The sequence below is a fragment of the Neovison vison genome, chromosome 8, assembly GCF_020171115.1.
Source record: "Neovison vison isolate M4711 chromosome 8, ASM_NN_V1, whole genome shotgun sequence".
Classification (NCBI taxonomy): domain Eukaryota; kingdom Metazoa; phylum Chordata; class Mammalia; order Carnivora; family Mustelidae; genus Neogale; species Neogale vison.
This window is the reverse complement of record NC_058098.1, coordinates 73,106,658-73,127,966: the sequence shown is the minus strand read 5'-3', so window position 1 is coordinate 73,127,966 and position 21,309 is coordinate 73,106,658. Positions and strand designations below refer to the sequence as shown.

Below are 21,309 nucleotides of genomic sequence, written 5' to 3'. Positions count from 1 at the left end.
GGCTCAGTGGGTTGGGCCTCTGCCCTCAGCTCAGGTCATGATCCCAGGGTCCTGGGATCAAGCCCATGTCGGGCTCTTTGCTCAGCAGGGAGCCTGCTTCCACCTCTCTCTCTGCCTGCCTCTCTGCCTACTTGTGATGTCCGTCTGTCAAATAAATTAAAAAAAAAAAAAACTGTAGTTGCTGCTGTTATTACACTTTAGATACTGTTAGATATAACTTGATAGAAATCATTTCAGATATCAGTAGGTCATATTTTAGGAAACTGATTTTTTTTAGGAAAGTTACATGCTGAATTAAATATTCAGAAATATATATATCTGCTATGCCCTTTTCCTAATCCTTAAACAAGTGAAAGAAGATTTTTTTAAAGATTATTTATTTACTTGAGAGAGACAAAGAGTGGGGATAAGGTCAGAGGGAGAGAATCTTCAAGCAGACACCCTGTTGAGTCCAGAGCCAGATGCAGGGCTCGACCCCAGGACCCTGAGAACATGACCGGAGCCAAAACCAAGAGCCAGCGGCTTAACTGGCTGAGCCACCCAGGCTTCCCAACAAAAGAAGATATTTTTATAAAAAGCTGCATAATTACTTTTACAAGTAGATTGACCAAATCTTCCCTGTATTTCACATTAAACTCTTTCAGAATCCCTGAATATTTTCATATGAAGGTTCTCTAATCACTCTGGACCCACCCTCTCTTGAAAAAATAGTTTCTTCTGTGAAAATGGGTTATGCTCATTTAGGTTTCTTCCAAAGGTGCTATTAAGGAATCGTGGAAAATCGGCACCTTCTTGAACAACAGTAAAGCCTACCTTTTTTATCAAGTGTTTGATAAATTTGAATCATTTTGTGGTTCCACTCAAACTCTTAATGAGGAGGGAAGTTATATATTTGGTGGATTTTCAATTTCACCATTGATCAAGTAATATTAAGTCCTACTTCACCACCCATTGCTGTCTTGAGCTCTGGGAACAAAAATAGAACATTTACACCTTCAGTTCCATTCTGCAAAAGAACATCTTTCGTTCTACGCCATGCGCTTTTTCAGTGATTCTTTATGATTGCTGGGTTCTTCATCTTTGACATTAAAATATTCCCCTATTTCTCGTGTTGTTGCAAGAATTAAAACAAGTGTACTAAAGGCACCAACTACAATGCCTGGCATGAAGTAGAACATAAATGGTTGCTTTTCATTTTCCCAGTTCAGTTATATAAAAAAAGAATATTCGAGCTATTTTTTCCCTTTTACGTAATGCTGTTACTTTTCCTGGCTGAAAATTGGTGGGCAACTGATGAAACCACTCAGGCCTCCTGATGGGAAGTGTACATGTTGAAACTGGATCGGAAGCAACCCCCTGGGTGAGAACACATGGAACTCAATTAAACTTGACTCCAGCCACACCGGCCTGCATGGTTAGCATTGGGTGACAACTTCACATTGGTATAAATTTAGTGTTTGAGAATATGAGAGTGTGGCTATACAATTTAGGAGGTCTAATTGAACCCCACCTTTTGGAATGAAGTAACTAGGTCACAGGCCACCATTGCCCTAAAATGCCTGGTTTCAGCAGCCTGGACATGGGACAAGCAGATGACTTTTTCTTCACACTTCTCAAAAAAGACTTGCAACTTTTGTGCTTTTCTCTCAGCCCAGAGATACGGCTGTTAGATTAGGTGAATTAATATGTGGAAAACATGTTGTAGAATAGTGTCTTGGTCGGAATACATGCTATAGGAATATTTGCTGTTATTACAGTTTGTATTAAGTGAATATACATATTTTAAGACTTTTTTTTTCCCACATGAACAGAAGGCTTTGTAAAACAGATTTCTTTGAAATCTTATGTTTTTGATTCACTTAGTAAGCTGACAAAATGGCAGCCCTGCAAACCACTTCATGTTCCAAAATGGTCCTTAAGCCTGCCTATGCCCTTAGTTTTGAGGCCCCCTTAGTTTTGAGGCCCTCTTCTAAACAGACCCCTTTCTCCAAACTCCAGAAGAAATTAGAGGAGATGACATCTAAGACTATACCTAAGGCTGAGACTATAAATGAAGATAACGAAGCTCTTTGGTGTGGGAGCTTCCCGATGAGTAACTCTAAATTATCATTTGTTACACAGGAAACAGGACCGGCTTCCTGTTTCCTGGGATCCCACTTAGGAAGGACAATCTCCTCGTAAATGTATAATGCTTAGAATGATTTGTCTGTGCTCTTTCTGTTTGTGGGTGGGGGTGGAGGGGGACCTAATAGGATATGGGGCCACTTTTAGATCAAACTATTTTTAAACGAGAAAAAGGAAAGCTTACTAACAAAAAAATTGAAGCAGTTATAGAGGAAAAGGTTTGTCATTTTTGTGGCCAATCTCTTAAGCACTTGCTGAACTAATGGGGATAAGGTAATCAGGACAGCCCCTCAGAGAATACCTGTTGATTGCCCAGCAGTGACATCACATTGATTGGGGGCTCAGGTTATACGAATTATGATAGATAACATTAATAACCGGTCTTTAGAGAAGATTTATACTGTTTGTCATTGTTCTTAGTACTTCATAAACATTATATTTCATTATTTTACAAAAATATGAAGTATTTTCATAGCTAGGGAGACAGAAAGATTAAGTTACTTTTTGTAAGATAAGAGAGATTGTACACTCTCGAATTTAGAAAAAGTGAGCTTTTAATTTCTTGGAATGCAGAAGATTGTTCTAGAATTCAGACACCTCACAAATATAGGATTAATTTTTTAAATGTTCATTTAAATAATTCCATGGCTGGCAGAAATTTAAATTTGATGGCAAAAGGTCCTTTACATGTATTACTATTCATTAGGCTAAATTTGCTGCAATTACCATGCAATTTTGAGTGGCTTTCCAGTGCACTATTTTGAGAAAAGATCAAAGGATTTCTATTGAAGTGATCCCATTAACCACATTAGGAATAAAGATATGTATACTGAACAAGGCGCATCTTTTCATTAAATAAGTAATCACAATCATTTAAAGGAATATATCACTTATTAGATCATATTTTTAAAGCCTGATTAGAAGATAATTTTGTGCTACATTTAAATTTTGTGTATGTATTATGTAATTATTCAAAAGCAAGTTTAATTAGCCATAATAGCCAATACATTGCTGTTAAAATGGAAATTTTGTGCTATAGCCAGAAAAACAGCAATAATTAGGACTTCATTTTTGGAAACATCTAGAGTATCTCCTAAGCACCAGACCACACTGAAAGCCAATCATATAGAGTCAGGGCCCAGCTAATCATAAAGGGGCAGGGCAAGCACCTGGATTTGGGGCACTGATGGGCTAGTAGGCATTCAGTGTATAACACTGTGGTGCAGGAATCATTTTTTTCCCATGTAAATTTAATTGTCCAGAAAACTAGAATAAAACTGAATGCTGTATGGTTAAAACAGAAGAAAGTCATTAGACATCATTTATACTCGCTTTTCCTGTGTTCTTCTGAGAGCAACAATATCAAAACAAAAATTACATGGGGCAAATTAAACATGCAAGGAAGATTTATTCAAGATTATTGTAATACATGGAGGCCAGAACTCAACCAGAGCTCACCTCAAACTCAACTCAACTGAAAAAAAGAAGACTGGAGAGTTTATAAAAGCTTCCATGGATCGTAGACCACCTGTGTTTTGCTAAATGGCTTCACCCAAAGGAAAAGTAATCCTTTTCCTTCAAATATCTTCATGACCGGAGGTGGTGTTACAACTCCTGCTCCAAGGTAGGCTCCTAACTTCCCACAGAAATTGGGAGATGGGGAGTTATCACCCTTGAAAGTTATATTTCAAAGGGACAGCTCTCGGGTCCTTGAGAAAAAGAATCCTGGGTTCTAACACTAGCAAGAGGCTTTTAAAATATTTACATATCAAAGGGGCAGAGAAGAAAATTGAAATTACAAGTTTTCTAAAGTTAATGCACAAAAGAAAGAGAGGCCAGGAGCCCAGAGGCAGGAAGAAGCCTGTCTGAAGTTTGGTCAGGTTGTGCAGGATATTCAGGTCTTGGTCAATGAAAGTGAGTCCACCTTTCAAGGTATTTCATTCACCAAAATTGGTTCCTACCAGGAAACTGGTGATTTTTATTTGTTTTCACAACACAATTTTTTTTTCAATGTGAACTATTTTAACCTTTCTGTGATTTTGGAATTTTTTTCTTAATTGTATGTATTTATTAGAGAGAGAGAGAGAGAGAGAGAGAGAATGAGGGAGGAGGGTAGCAGAAGGAGAAGCAGAGTCCCCAGTGAGTATGGAGCCTGTTATGGGGTTCTATCCCTGGGCCCTGGGATCATAACGTGAGCCTAAGGCAGATGCTTAACTGACTGACAGGCACCACTGGATTTTTTTTTTTTTTAAACAATTAAATAGAATGGATCATTGTCACACATTAGAAAAGCTCTTAAAAGCATTTCTAAGCATCGTGATATGCAACAGGGAGTGAATATTAGTTCTGGCCGTCCCTTTGGAGTCAGAAGAACTAGTTTGAGTTGCATCCCTTCCTGGCCTTGGGAAAGTTACTTAGTCTCTCCGACACTCAATTTCCTAGTCTGTAAAATGGGAAGAATGGAGTTGTTACAAGATTGAGAGAATATGACGCATACGGTGTGATTAGCAGAGTGCCTGGCACATACTGAAGGTATAACAAATAATGATAATAAACCCACTGAGGAATGGGGGACCTGTTGCTGCTGGGATTGGTTTCTTGCCAGTAGATGATTTATTCTTTCTTCTGGTAAGGCCCTCATAAGGCATACAGATATGATCTGAGTAAAGAAATGAGCCACAGTCCCTACTGAGGTTAGAGAGAGCAGGCTCTATTCCAACATCTTAACTAACACATGATTGGTTGCTTATAATAATTACTTAAGAGATGAATGAGTTTGTTATGTTAGATTAAGCATACTTGAAAGTCTGCAAAAAGTACATGGCTGCTAATATAGAACCTTCCTATATTGAGTAACAGAAAAATCTATTCAATAATGAGTACACAATAAATTCTTAATCAATCTACATGTATCCCACTTTGAAACACTAATAACCTTTCATATCAGAGGTCCTTATTAGAAAATGCTAAAATACCGTAAGAGCCTTTGTTTTCATTTTAAAAATATTCACCAACCCTGAAGAAAGAAACGGGGTATACGTTCAGCAAAATAGAGGGTAAGTCCATCTCTTATGGGAATAGGAAATCCGGGAGGAATGAAATCATGCTTTCTTGAGATTTTTATCAAATATCTGTTTTGGTAATAGAATTGGTTTCCTGTGGAATTTTCTTGGTATTAAGTACTTTTCCTCAAAGATATCAGTGGTGACCCAGCATATTCTGAATAATACCACATGACAGGACATGCTGCCTCCATGAAAAGCCATATGCTTTCTCTGTTGGTTCATATGCCCCAAGGAGCAGCAAATGCTACACTAGACTTGAGTCTGCAGGTCTCCTCCTGTCATTGGACTTGTTGACTGAATCACTGTCATCATTATCAACTCCTAACCCAAGAATCCTGGCATTGGTAACAAAATAGGAAAGACAAGACTTTATTAATTTTTCAGGTTAAAAAAGGGTGTATTAAAGATGCCAATACAGACAGAGGCCATCAAAGAAAACAAACTAGTAGAAAGAAAAGTATCACGTCTAGGAGCACACTAAAATCTCCCACTTCCTTGACCAAACTTTGGAAGTCAGTGTGTCTGAGTTTAGCCGCTTGCTGTGTAATCAAAAACAAAGCACTGAACCTCTGTGTACTTGACTTTTTGCATCTGCAAAATGGTGTGACTAATGGTAAATACTCATGACATTGTTGTGCTGATAAAAGACACAGCATGGAGAGCATTTAGCATTCAGTCTGCCACACAGAACCTTTGATTATATAAACTAACTTTTATTAATTGAGGAGTAAACCATTTTATAAATGGAAATAAACATATATCCCCTGGCAAGAAGGAGAAATGTTAGTAATTGGCATTTTAACACCTAGAAAGTTTTAAAAAGTGTCTCTGAATTCTATTAGCACAAAACTTTTCTCAGTAGCCACTCTGAAACCAGGAAGACAAGAGTGGTGCGTCAGTTGGGATAAATTTAGGTTGTAAGGATGGGAAGAGAGCACATATCAACTGTTATTCTTATTTTTGGAGGAAAAAATTGCAGGTCTCTGCCCTGCTGAGCTCTTGAGAGAGGGAGTGATTAGCCTTGTTGCCTGTGCTGGTGATCTGCCTGCTCTTCCTCCTAAGACATCCAGGAAGACAGGGCGACGTGACCTAACCAGCCACAGCACTACTTGCTCCACAACACCCCCTTCCCGGGGTTGGAGGGCCTCCCTTCCATACTTCCCAGCTCTAGGCTTGACATGCTTTCTTCTGAGGAGCTCAGTGGAGAACCTGGCTCATCTTTCACCTCAGCTCTTACACTTTCACCAAAAAGAATGTGATCTTTTTCCAACAAAAGAAAATTGAGACAGCAGTTGCTTTCTGGCAGAAATATAAAGATGATCACCCAAAGTGAGTAGACCCAGTGTTAAATCAGGAAAATTATATACTGTTCTGGGGCCCAGAATGACCTGGACTTATGTAGTATGTAGACAGTGTACAGGGACCCTGGTGGAGGTGCAGTGCATCTAGCCCCCAGCACAGAGCTGGGCTAGAAATCTTACCCTGTATTTCCTTCCGAGTATACCACAGGATTCCAGAGCAAGAAAGGAAGGAAGAACAAAGAACTGACCTAACAATTTTAGAAAGAAACCTAATACTTCATCAGAAGAGTCATTATTCCCATGATAAGAAGCCTTGCTGTCAGTGATGACTAAAGAGTGCTCGGAGATGATTGATTCATGATACCTAAAAATATAAAATACCTAATGAAATTTTGAAAGAGGGAGAAATTTAATGCACTCCAACCATAGGCGCCAGGGAGCACTGGTTCGTGACGATAGAATATTTCCCAGATAAACGGAAATGAGCTCCACATGCAGCCTGACAGTTAAGGACCCAAATCCACATGCCTGGCAAATTAGGTGATCTTTCTGTCACTTGAATTCACTAGCCCTCCGTGCACGTTAGGCAAGTCCCTGACTGCAGTGACCCCCGAGAAGATAATGTCTTAAGCGGTCAACATCACGGCTGACCTAGCCATGGCGTGCCATAGTATTGTGGATCCATACCTGTTGTGTGGAAGACACAAGGAGGATCATCAGACTATCCTTGTTTTATATCATACTTGATCCTTCTCTGGGCGCTTTCACATTTATTATTCTACCCAATCCGATATTCCTGGGGACCTTGGGAGGTAAATAATGAACCACAATGATGTTTGTAATGAAAAACTGTTAACAGGGGATCGTAAATTGTTAAAAGCAACTTCGCAAGTCACGTGCAGTACCTGGGCTAGAACCCAGTGACCAATATTCTTCTTACCCCTCGCCACTGCTTTCCTAGGATTCTGTGCGGTACAAACTCCTTTTGCCAGAATTGACAGAGAGATGGCAGCAGGTGCAGTAGAGTGGAGTCGGAAGGGGTAGAACCGGACCGCTATGCAGAAAAAGACAACTGTTCAGTTCTACGGGAAAGGATGACCTGGAAAATAATAACAAATTGCACCGTGGTCCTAAATGGAGACACACTGAATGTATAAAGTGATAATAACTGTAGACATACTTGAGTTTGAATTTTGTCTTTGCTATTTGTGAAGACTAAATAACAACAACCTCATTGAGACTCAGTTTCCTTTCCTGTCAAACAGTGGTAACACCTACATCACAGAGTTGTTCCGAGGCTTAAGTTAGATAACATGTATGTGTCGGCGCAGCACAGAGCCTACCATATACTAATAATTCAGCAAAGGTAACAGTTGTTAACTCCATAAAATAAGAAAAGGAATTTAGGACTCAGAGGGAGTGAGAAGGCAGAGCAGCTACACTGAGCATCAGTTGACAATTATGTCATGTGAAAATGTATCTACTAAAGGTAAATCTGTGCAATATTTGGAGGGAAATTAAGAAGTGTGCTTTGATAACACAATATACTTAAGTAAAATAACACCATGAGCTCTTCAAAACCCTGACTTAACATGTAAATTGTAAAAAACAGAATAAAACAAAAACAAAAAAAACATGACCAGCAACTTCTGTCCGAGAACTGGAAGTAGGGCTGCAGTATTCACACACGCACACACATTCCTCACTACTCGACTTATAGTCCTGGTGCCATTTTTGTCTTCCAATAAATCAGGTTCTCCCTAACCTTGTTCCAGGCTTGAGTATTCTTTGGAATGAATCCTTTCGAATTTTGTAGATTGGTTGTTGACCTTTCTATATGTTAAAAAGTGAAATGCATGTTAAGAAAACTGATTTTTTAAAAGATTTTATTTATTTACTTGACAGAGAGAGTCACAGGGAGAGAGGGAACGCAAGCAGGGGGAGTGGGAGAGGGAGAAGCAGACACCCTGCTGAGCAGGGAGCCCCATGCAGGGCTTGATCCCAGCATCCTGAGATCATGACCTGAGCCAAAGGCAGACACTTAATGACTGAGCCACCCAGGCACCCTAAGAAAAGTGATTTCTGAGTGTATGTATTCCTAGGTGTTTTAGTCATTGAGCAACCAGAAAAAGAAGATATTTTGCTATTGAAGAGTATAGTTGAGTAAAACTCAGTAATGGAGAGTACAATCTACATTTCAAAATATAGCTCTTCTGGCATTTTCTGGAATTTAATACATTTAGATGAAAAACCAAGTCTCTCCTGGTTTCCTGGCTTTGAAGCTGATTTTCTCAATTATTGCCTAGATGGCTTGATAAGAAATTTGTCCTGACTGATAAGGCTCTTTTCAGCTTCCTTTCCAGTAGAAGCAGTCTTGAAAAGTACCCGAGAAACTTCTGCAACTATTCTGCTTATTTTGAGAAAAGAGCTCCAAATTAGCTCTCAACTATTTGTAGTGCTATGGGTGTCAGATGATGTAAATAAGACAACCAAACTGGAGACTTTTAACTTGGTTGACTTTAAATAACTTAGTGACTTAGTCATTAGAAATAAGTGGCTTATTACTTGGAGGCATAGGGAAAATAAATGCAGATATGATACTTGCATTGATATAAATTGGTCCCAATTTTCCTAAGCACAGTAGAAGTGATTTCTCGTTTCATGAGATAAATATCCTATTTCCTCGTTTTACTGAAGATGTTGAAGAGGCTGGGAGTTAGGGAAGTGTTGAGGGAATATGTAAGATCTCACTGCCAGTATTTTGCCCACCTGTTTACTACCTCTGAAATCAGAGGTCTCTCACATTTCCTTAATGGTTAAATTCACCCCAGTCTACTCCTGAAATAGACTTAACCAAAATCTCTTCCTCTAATCAGTCAGAAAACATACATTCTGTAGCATGTGTGTGCAGTCTTCGTTAGATGTTAGAAGGTGAGGGAAGTGGTAGAAAAGACAGATAGAATGACAGGAAGCTATCAAAGGCCTAGCTACATGGTCTGGAAGCAAAGAATCAACCCAACAGAAATGAAACATTTAAGTAAGTTTTCACAATGGTGTGGGCTCCCCACCAAAATGGAGGTTGACCTATATGGTTGAGGGAAGATTGGAATGAATGTAAGTTTCCGATAAATCCCCTCCATACGTCTTCTTGATTCTGTTCTTGCAGCTTCCGGCCATTCTGTCTCACAGTTTTCCTTCTTTACCATCAGTGACTTTCCCGAGTTCAAAATAGAAACCTGGATCATTCTTCTCCTTTCAGTCTCAATTTAAATACCTTCTACCCTGAGAGCCTTTCTAAAGCCTCCTCACTATTATCTCTTAGTACCAAATTTTGTGTTGCCTTCTGTTACTGAATTTTTTTAAATTTTAAAATCATCTTGTTTTCTTATATTTTCTGTTATATTTCTAATACACTAATATAGACCCATGGCTGTCTTAAGTACCTTTATATCATCAACATCGAGTATGGTACATGGTAAATTGTTGTTACTCAATAAATATTTGTTGAAAAATTTTAGTTAGCTTTTTCTACTTGGTTTTATTCCCCCCCAACTCTGTTTTTCCCATCTTCAAATATTAATCAATGGTAACAATTTGACATGAATCTTTCATATATCTTTCACCATGTTCCTATTAAAAACATATAAATATAGGGTTGTTCTTCTTTATTGCCATATAGAAGTAGAAGCATGCTATATGAATTAAACTAGCTTTTCTGCTTTACTAATATATTATGGACATGTTTCAGGTTGACAGATTAGACACTAATTCCTGTTTTCAATGCTCATAAAAGTCTAGACTATGGGTGTGCTGTAATTTATTCAACCGTAGCCTTGTTATCAAACTCTTAAGTTTTTACACTTTTTTCTTTTCTTCTCATAACATTATAGCAAACATTGTGTATTTATATATTTATATGCTGGTATCTTTAATTATGTAGACTATACTCCCCAAACTGAGGTTGTTTGATTAAAATATTTGTGTATTTTTTTAACTTGTATCATTGTAAATTTTAAGCATATAATAAGTTAGAGGGCTGTATAATGAGCTCACATGTACCCATCATCCATTGCAATTTAATCTTTTTAAAATTTTAGAAGGTATTATTAGATTACTTCCTAAAAATGATTGAAGAATTCATATTCTCACCAGCAGTATTGCACATTTCCCAAATAAATATGTTTATCACATTATCACTTTTTTTATTCCTCTAGTTTTGTTAAAAAAAAAAAAAAAAAAAACAACCCCCTTATTTTATTTTGACTTCTATTCTAGTGAAATTGAGCATCTTGTCCTACATTTAATCACCCATTTGGATCTTCTGTTCTCTGCTTGCCTGTGTGCATTTTTGTCCATTCCTATATGGATTGTTTGGTCTTTTTCATGTCACTTGATATACGCTCCTTGTATTTTAGAGATAGTAACTCTTAGTGTGTTATATATGCTACACATATTTTTCCTCTTCTTTTCATTTGCATTTTCACTTGGTTAGTGGCTCCTTTTCCCAACAAAATGTTCCTTTTTCTGAAGTCAGATATGCTGATCTCATCATGTATGGCTTCATTGTATGGCCTATAATCTGTATGTTAAGTTTTATATCTACCTTCAAATTTCTTCTCACCCTCCCCCAACATTCACTGTGCTACAGCCATTCTGGTTTTTGTTAAGTTTCTGAAAAACAAACTTTCTTTCCACAAGGTCATTACTCCTTATTCCTCCTGACTAGAAGACTCTTTTGACCACTTTTCACTTGCCTAGTCTCCAAACCTTTTCCATGTGTCAGCATACATGTCACCAAGTCAGGTCTTTCTGACTCTCCAGTCTAAATCAGAAACCCTTGTTCTACTCCTGCATGGTACTACCCTTTTCTTTCATCACACATGCTCCAGCTGTTGCTTTAAGTTTAACTATATCATTCTGGTTTGGAATACTCAAGGTCCGTGATGGCAGTTTCAAGTGTGTATGGTTATCCACTCTACCCCAAGGACCTAACACAGTCCTTCGGACATAAAACTCTGGTTTGCTATGTTTTAGTTGACAGAAGGAGTGAATATTCTTAAGAAACTTCATAAAAGATGGAGCATTAAGCTAATTTTGAGGAATAAGTAGTATTGAGCCAGGCACGATGAGAAAGATCATATGAGTCAGGCATGTAGGTAGAATTTTATTGACCTGTGGAAACGAGGGACAGCAATAAAATTATGACTACAGATTCCTTTGAGAGAAAGTGAAGACAAGTTTGAGTAGGTAGCTGTGGGCAGACCATGAAGGTCTAATACTTCAGTAAATACCTTGACACTTTGAAGGGTTCTGATAAAACCTAATGGGCACAATGACCATGTTAAAGTTTATGAAGCCTGTGGATGACTAAGCTATAGAAGCACAGTTTACAAAGTATTTGGTGATCGAAGAGCAGGCTTCTGTAAATGCCATGATCCTCTGGCTTCTCCAGAGATGAGGGAGAATGTGTGTGTTGCTCTATTAGTTTTCACTGTGACCAAAGTCATACAGGGTATGATTGTCCTTTGCCTTTTTAGTCCCATGTCTGTCATTTGAGGTAGTAGCTTGTCCTAGTTGGTGCTTCTTGTCCTCCAGGCACAGGATGAGTTTTTCTGAGGCTAGCATACCCTCCCATGTAGTTCTGAGATCTCTGGTGAAGATAATCTCTCAATTCCCCAGGGGTGTCCTCTGTACATCCCTTCACACAGGTGCCTTTGTGTCTTTGAAAGAGGAAAATGTTAGGCCAAGCAGCCACACAGGTAGCAAAGGCTTATTGATTTCCAGGTTCTTTCTGAATCAACGTTTTATTAGAAAGGCTAAGACATGTCAGACATGTCCTCCCTCAAGCCTTTTGTCTGACCTTCATGAGCAAACTTCTGAATATGCAAATCTTGGGTGGAGTTGATGGCAAGGGAAAATGGGAGGAATTTGAAACATCCAGCATTCATCACCTTTCAAAAAACTACAGTGTGAGTTGAAGTTAGCACATGCATACAAATCTCTGCCTACCTGCTTTCCTTCAGCTGTGGCATTTAAACATTCATCCTTTTGAGGGATTGCATCATGATTGTTTCTTCTGACCCAGGTTGTGTTGAAGCACAGAGGCAGAAAAAATAATAAATTTTATTTTTCTGGAGATGAGGGACAAAACTGTGCTAATCTCAATTTACAAACACCCCAGGAGCCTACAATTCCAATTTTCTTTTCACAGTATTAATGAAACTGGGTACTGGAAAAATCAAATCTTCCCCCATAAATCTGAAACCATTTTCAAGACTAGCCTAGAATTATAATAATTTCTACATCTATTAAACACAGTACAGTGCTCTGTCCTAATGAGATCATTTTCGGCAGCTTTTTCCTACATGGGGTGGAGACAGAAATTTAAAATTGATCACTTTTACTTTATGATAAAATCAGAAAGACTGGTCAAAGACTTTTAGAAAAAAATTCAATAAATGCATCTTGCCAATAATTTTTAAAAAGGATATTGTAAGATAGGATATCTAACAATTCCAGGTGGCAGGATGATATGTTGACAATTATGGAGTTCTATAATCCTTTATATACCCCTCCTGATCCAAAATATATAGCTCATATTCTGTTTTTTTAACCATTTATCATTTTTATCATTTTAATCAATTTTTATTATTTTATCATTATGATACCATTTTAAAATGGAAATCTCTTATATTTTTTCCTTCAAACTCAAAAGCAGAATTTTCATTGTCATCAGTATATAGTGAAATTCTTGCTTCATCCTTGATGTGATAGGGTCATGGTTGATGACATACCTCTACACAAAGAGTCTATATTGAAGAAATAAAACCAACAGTAAGAATTGCCTGGAAACTGTAATCTTACCCTACAAAGCTAAGTTTGGAAACAACATAAATATAATAAGGTTACAGTGAAAGAACAGCTCATCCAAGTAGACAAAATAGTTTCATAAAAATGACAATTTGAGTGATAAAAAGAGCATCTGATAGCATGGTTATTGCTTTGGTGAACTCACCAATGGAAATATAAGGTCCCACCGCCCACCCAACCTTCATTTTATGTGACAGGAATTAGGGCTTTGAACATCATTTCTCAGATAGTATTTTAAGAACATAAATCAAGAGCAGTTTTATTTTTTCGTAACAATATCTGATTGCTGTTTTTCCAGTCTCAGAAAGAATAACCAAAGGATGCCAGACACTTTCCATTGCAGAGTGAAGCCTCTGGAAAAATTGGCTAATGTTCAAAAATTTACCTTCCAGAATGCATTGTTATTTTACAGCTTCAGTTGTAAATCATCTTGCTAAGTAAATGTGGGTTTTATATTCCCCATTTGCCTAAACTAAGGTTATGACTAGATACAATCTAACAGTGGCAAACTGATAAATACAGGCTCCAGTGAAAAGCATAATGACATAATGTACCCTACACATCCCCATCCACCTAACCAAAGTTTTTAAAATTCGTAACAGAAGAGCATTTTTTGTGATAAAGTATATAATTTTATTCTGTAAACAAATTTAGAAGGTTAAATGATAAGGTAAGCCATTCCAATATGAAACACAAAGACTATGTTCTAGTGAAACAATCACATTTAGACTTTTTTTTTTTTTTTTTTTTTTTTTGCAGTAAAGACTTTTGTATCATGATTTGAAATTAGGAGCTTGGCAGTAGGTTTTATCACTCATTGAACACCTTGCTGACCCATTATGCTCTCTGAAGGCCATTTTCAAAGACAAGTCATGAGCTGGGAGAGGGCCACCCAGAAGAGGTAGAGAGGGGAAGAAGTAGAAGGGAGAGCAGAGAGGAGCAAAGGGTTTGGTGGCAGAGGGTCAGAGGAACTGGTGAGGAGAGAGACCTGCCACAAAAAGTCTTCTCTTTTCTGTTCTCTGCCACAGCCTCATGTGTCACTTAAGCATGTTTGTTCCATGTGTTTTTAACTGGATCTAAATGAGTTCTTATTTGGGGAAATGATGTTCTTTCACAGATGTAGTGCCAAAGACTGTCAAAAATAAAGGAAGAACATACATCAGGACAATTTCTCTTCCTGTTGTGGTAGTTTAAAATAACTATCTCAGCAAAGTTACAGATAAGCTAAAATTTTAAATATTTCATTTTTAAATTTTTGGGGGAAAGTACAAATGCATTTTTATTCTTTTTATATGACAAAGCACGGGGATGTGTCTTTTGCGCTGAACACTTTCCACAATGAATTATTATCTCATATGAATAAACTGGGTTAGGGTATAGTGTGGAACTACGTTAATTAGGGTCCTAATACTTGAAAGACTGTGCCTGCCTAAATAATCACGGTATTAATCAGACAGTGAAAAACAAGGAAATACATAGAGCTGATGTACAGGATTCTTGATGAATCTGGGCCAAAGCAGACTATGTAGATGGCTTCTGAAAGAGACCATCAGATCTTACCAAATATTTGACAGAGATAAAGAGAGAATTAAAAATCAGTGTTTATCTGTCCTCTAAGATAGCACTGTTTACCCATCTCTGGATCCGAGGAATACTTTCATAGCCATTTATCTGAAAAGTAGCTTCTATGAAAGAGGCTATAACCCTTTTGACGGCTCTTTGTCCTTGCCCGTGCAGTCAGTAGCTTCGGAATCATTTAGGCAGTATCAGAAGCATTCATACTGCCCTTCAGGTGTGTGGACGTGCTCCCCCCACAGGTAGCAGACCTTGTAGTTTATTTTATTCCAGGGGACTCTGATGGTTACATGATGATGGGCATGAATGACACAGGAGGAAGATCATTTGTTGTTTTAGTGTTCACATAAATTGTGTATCATTCATGATGCTTTCCTACTTTATGAATCATTGAAATGGGGTATAAATGGGCACTTAGGATATTTCATCTACTCTTTTTCTTTCTCTCTCTCTCTCTCTCTCTTTTTTTTTTTTGGTTTCCAGCCTAAGCCTCAAATCAAAATACATGTATCACCCCCACAGCTGGATGCTTACTTGCCTGTTTTCAGTCAAGGGAAAGGACCCTTAGGTGCTCTGGCTTATTCAGTACTCATGCTGGGACAGGGAAAGGTAGATAGAGTGAAAGTAAACTGTAGTTCATTTGTTCGGTTTTTAGCACTGCTGAGAAAACATATTTAGATTGTCGTATTTATTTAAAATGTCTTGATTTAGTGTATTATGCAGTGTGAAGGGAATGCAAAATTCTCAAGTGCATGAAACAAAAAAAATGCATATGGATCTCTCTGATCAAATTCTTTTTTTCTTATTGCTACAAAGGGTTAAGAGATGACTCTGTTTCCTTTTTGATATAAATTTTCACCAAATTATATAAGAAGGCATTTAGCTTTTTTGGCAATTTCTACTATTCTCTACATTTAAATTAATAGGAAATTTTCCCAAAAGTTTTCCAGCAGTCATCAAAATAAACCATTAATAAGTGAAACCACATGTATAATTTATAAATATCTTTAAATTTCTCTAGCCTTTTTTTTAAAAAAAAGGATTTTATTTATTTATCTGAAAGAGAGAGAGTGGGGGAGAGCTGTAGGAACAGAGAGAGGGGGAGAGGGACGAGTAGTCTTTGTGCTGAGCAGGGAACCCAATGTGAGGCTGAATCCCAGGACCCTGAGATCATGACCTGAGCTGAAACCAAGAGTCAGAAGCTTAACCGACTGAGCCACCCAGGCACCCCATATTTCTCTAGCCTTTTATTGCACACCTGGGAGAGATGTCTTTGGTGTATAAATACTTCTGATCTTAGCACAAAGGTTAAGAAAAATGTCACTGACCTTTAGATGTAAAGCAAAAAAAAGAAAAAATCATTAAATAATCAGTGAGATATGGAAGCAACTATATATTGCAAACAGACCTATAATAATACCTGGGGTAGTTATTAATTTTTAAATGTGAATCAGGGGGAAAAAAGGATAAAGTATTTCATCACTGGATTTTGGCATTTTTTGGTCGGTTATTTTTAAAAAATGATATTTAGAATCTTTATTTACATGTGGGTTACAGAGATATTTTTAGTCCTGCATGTGACTTAAGCAACATTTTGGCTGGAGTTGCAAAAAAAGGCGAGTATTTTCCTTAAATAGGAGGTGTTTATCAAATGCCTGTATGGCAAAATTAAGGCTTTGCTTTGGTCTTTGCATCTCATTCTAATTTTAACATAAACTTGTTGCTGTACTACTTACATGGTTGTTGTGAAAATATATCAGAAATATTAGCGCAGATAAAAATAAGATTAAAATTATTGGATAAAATAGTCCATTTATGATACCAGTTCCTAGCTAGAAAAAAAAATGAACGTATATACTCTTAGTACAGAACATTTCAACCCTGCATTTCATTAAAACTCTCAAGTCTTCTTAGCATGAACTATATGATTCGGGTTTTATATCCATTCTCTCCATTCTTCTCTGACAAAGTGAGATCATTATGAAAAATGTGTTTAAACTAAAGACATTCCATCAGGATGGGGGAAAAGATTTAAGTACCATTTAAAGAAAACCCTTCCTTTAGTGTGAAGACACCATGTTAAAAGAGTGATCCACAAATGAGCAAGTAACAAGTTGTCCTTCAGTGAAAGTTCGCAGCTGAGCTAATTGGCAGACCTGGGCAAAGATGGCTGTCTTTGAAAGAGCAGGCGCTGTCTTTGGTTTGTGAGGGAGTGACAGAGTTCCTGCAGTAGGTTCTATTCTTTTTAAGAGGAAATTAATTTCCTGTAATCAAATGCCGAGGATTATAGTCTTTGTCTCCTTCCCCCCCCCACAGAAGCAACAACAAGGCTTTTTATTCAACAACGTTACATGGGCTTTTGTAAACTCAGCGGTGACATTGCATTGAAATGCTTCACCTGATACATTTACAGCTCCAGAACACAGCGTATTGCTGCTTTGAGCCTGAGAACTGTTACTTTGTCAGTGGCTCTATGTGTAAGGCTTTATTTGGGGAAGGAAAGGAAAGTGACAGCAAGACACTCCGCCATGATGCAGAAGAAATCTTGGTGATGTTTGAAAAATGGCATTATAAAGCAGTACAGAGCTATAGCTGGTAAATGACTACCAATATTTAATAGGAACTTTTGTAGAAATATTAAAAATAGCTACTAAATGATATTTAAGAATAGTAAAAAACACAGTTTTAGTCTTGAACTGTTCAATTTCTGTATAAACACATACCCATTTATATACACATACCTATATGTCTGATATGTATACAATCTTTAATTCATTCTGTATAATTTGCAAAAAATATTTTGAAAATTACAGCATTTTTAATTCACTACACCTGAAAAGTAATTTTTTTTTCTGTAAGACAAAAGAGAAAACAGAGATTCAGAGAAAGAAAACACAAGCCATAGAGAAATAGTGACCTGAGAGTCAAAGATAGGATAGATTTTTATCTCTGTACAGTTCTTATTTTAAAAATCCCCCCCAAAAAAGTTAATTTTGTAAAGAAAAAGAGTTCCTCCCTGCCCCCCAGCTCCTATTCGCAATTAAATCCCAGGACTTTTTCTCTTCATCTTTCATCACTTTCAGTGCCTGACTATGCCCTGGAGAAGACATTAATGAACCCTGTAATCCATTTCTTGTATCCATGGAAGAGCTTTATTTATACTTGGGAAAGACTTGAAGGAGAATTTTGCCAGTTGAAGAAAAGTAGGCTAGCCAGTCCTTTATTCATTATTATCTATTAAGTACTGAATTTTGACTTATACTCAATTTAGAAAGTCTGTAAAACTGAAAAAGAAGAATTTTCCTACTTCGCCTTCCCAAATTTAGTTTAGGTGGCCACCCAACCACTGCTAATGGATCAGCGATGCATATATACTTATATGAATAAATAAACCTCCAAAACTATTCCGTTTTGTTTTAGTTTGTAAAGATGTGACTAAAATCATGCTTTTACAAACAAGTGAGAGAAGTCTTCAGAATGCCTGGATTATCCTATTGTTCAATACCGTATTCATTAGTATATGAGGCGATATGATTTCTAAAGTAATACTAAGTTCAGCTATCATAATTCAGAGTCTAGAGTTAACCCTAGTGTTCTGCATGAACATCAATTTGATTGCTAAATTAATACTCTCTGATATTATAAGATAGTGTCATTATAATTTTATTTACCATGTTGGCTTTATGATTTTTCACCTGACCCATCAACGTGACCCTTAAGAGCTACATGAAGCTTATTTGGGGCTGCACTTACAAAATCTTGTTTAAAAAACTGATCTGTGATAAAGAACAGATGGAGACAAATCTCTCCCCAAGTCCTTTGATTCATAGTCCCTATTTTTTAGTGACCACAAGGCATAGGGATTGCTACCTTTAGCAGCAGTAGCCTTTTCCTAAAGCAGTAGGTGTTATTCCATTAGGCATGGAAATAGATGGTGAATGTTACTATAGCTCTCGGGGTTCAGTGAACTCAGTAGTCACGCTGTTTTTCTCACCCTCTTTCCTACAGCTAACCCAACCCGAGCAGGCGGGAGAGAGCCATATCCAGGCTCCGCGGAAGTGATCCGAGAGTCCAGCAGCACCACGGGCATGGTGGTGGGGATAGTGGCTGCTGCCGCCCTGTGCATCCTCATCCTCCTCTATGCCATGTACAAGTACAGGAACCGGGATGAAGGCTCATACCATGTGGACGAGAGTCGAAACTACATCAGTAACTCAGCACAGTCCAATGGGGCTGTCGTAAAGGAGAAACAACCCAGCAGTGCGAAAAGCGCCAACAAAAATAAGAAAAACAAGGATAAAGAGTATTACGTCTGATCCCAAGATCTTAAAAAGACCCTTGTATAGAAATAGTCTTCATTTTATCTGAGACATAATATAAACTTATTTACTTTCCTTTTTATGAAGCACATACAAAAGAAGACAGGGAATGCAATCAGGAAGGAAAGACTGTTTTTAAAAAATAAAAAGTATCTCATGCTCTTGTTTCTCCAAAAAAGAAAGGAAAAAAAAAAAAAAAAAAACAGGGGCCAATAAATTCCCTAACATCCACAGTGTTTTCATTTACTCTGCCTGTCTTTATGTTGCTGGAACATTCCTAAAAGACAGTGATGACCGCACGCATTCATAAAGCAAAGGAGTATTACAACATCAAGGCACAACACAAAAACACAACACACACCACAAAAAAAAAAAAAAAAAAAAAAAAAGAAGCTACCTATGATCCTGGATTTAGCCAAAGTGCTAGCGCTTTCCTGAGAAGTCAGTTAGTCTGATTGCCAGAGAAGACTGTGTCATTTTGAATGACCCAACCTGCAAACCTTTGGGTTTGCCACCTGGCGCAACTGGAGCGGTGGTTGGAACTTGCATTTGAAACAAAGTGCTGGCTTTTTTGAAGACTCGTGTAGGAACACATTCAAAAAGCCCCTTTCTGGTTGTGAGGGAAAAAAGTCTGGAGGCCTTATTTTCAACAACTTGAAATATAAGGCACATTTCACACTAAAATTTCAAAATAAACAAAAAACCAAGAGGGCATAGATGCAATCATTGGGAAATTTTCATGCACGCTTAATATGTTATTACATATGTTTATATAAAATCCATCTCTGTGTGCTTTCTGGACTGTGATAAGTGACGTTTTATAGCCTGTTGTATAGAAAATGCAAAATATATCTCTGCTCTTCAGCCATTTTTGGTAAATTCAATGTTATAAGTGTTGCTAAGTATAGGGAGTTTTATGACATCAGAGCAACAATTATTTCAGGTTTTTTTTTTTTTTTGCCACCATTATAAATTGCCACAGTTACTTACTTTTTTAAAAAAAATTACAATGTAGTGTTTATTCTAAGGAAGATATGTATGAATGTATATAAAAAGACTCAGCTACTTTTTTTTTCTAACATGTACAGCTTTCATTCTGTTGCAATTAAGTTTTAGTATTTGTATGAAGGTGTGAATTAGAAGGTAAAATATATACATATGTATCTTATAATCTTCTTTTCTCCCCCCAATACTCACATTTCCACATACTTTTATCATTTACGATCACACACACACACACATACACATACACACACGCACACACACACACAACCAATCCAGAGGAATCCATCAGATATGATGGAAAACCCGAGCATATATGTAACAGCAAATGTTTACTGGCAAATTGAAAAGCAGGAAGGAAGGAAGATAGTTGTGCCAAGGTATTGATGACAAATGGGGTGATTTGCTTCATTGAGATCATGCTCTCAAGAAACCCTGAGAATATTTTAGTCCCTAATGAAATGGAACCTTTTCTTATCAAATAGAATATCACTGGTATATTGCTGCATGAATATGAACCATTATGTAAGGGAGGTTACGGAAGCAAAATTGGTTAATCTACACCTTAACCCTGGCTGCTGCAATTAAATACTTTGTTTCCAATAATATATATATATATATATATATATATATATATATATATTGTCTCTGAGCCTGATATGCATGATGAATACTTTGGAAAGTAAACATTTTCTCAACTAAGGAAGTATTTTCAGTAATTTTTGATTCTGTATTACTATCCATCTAAAAAAAATCATTATTTGTTGATTATTGACCATATTTTAACTTCTCTGGTTTCACGTATATACCATTAAATATAGTTTTAGTTTAACACACATTAAGTAATAGAAAAGTATAGATTATATACTTGTTTTTGCATATTGTATCAATGATGTTCATAGCAATAAATTATTAATATGAGCAGGCAATGCAAAGGGAAGGCATTATTAGATTGGAAGGTGATGCCTCAGTAAAAATTGGTCGCATTACTTTAACATCTCCTAAATGGATGATATTAGATTTAATAAAAGAGAATACCTTTACAATTAGCTT

The 21,309-nt window shown here is 37.1% G+C and overlaps 1 protein-coding gene across 27 annotated transcripts in view; it reads left to right on the top strand.

Moving 5' to 3' along the window:
• The window catches only part of NRXN1 (neurexin 1), a 1,167,944-nt gene extending 1,147,054 nt beyond the window's left edge, over window positions 1-20,890 (top strand). For 26 of the 27 annotated variants that reach the window (XM_044263931.1, XM_044263930.1, XM_044263938.1 and 23 more), the window contains one exon: window positions 18,944-20,890. In XM_044263931.1, coding sequence (XP_044119866.1) covers window positions 18,944-19,251 — 308 coding nt within the window. In that variant the 3' untranslated portion in view covers window positions 19,252-20,890. The remainder of the gene's footprint in view (window positions 1-18,943) is intronic. The other variant, XM_044263936.1, reaches the window with a different exon arrangement.
• Window positions 20,891-21,309: the final 419 nt, after the last annotated feature.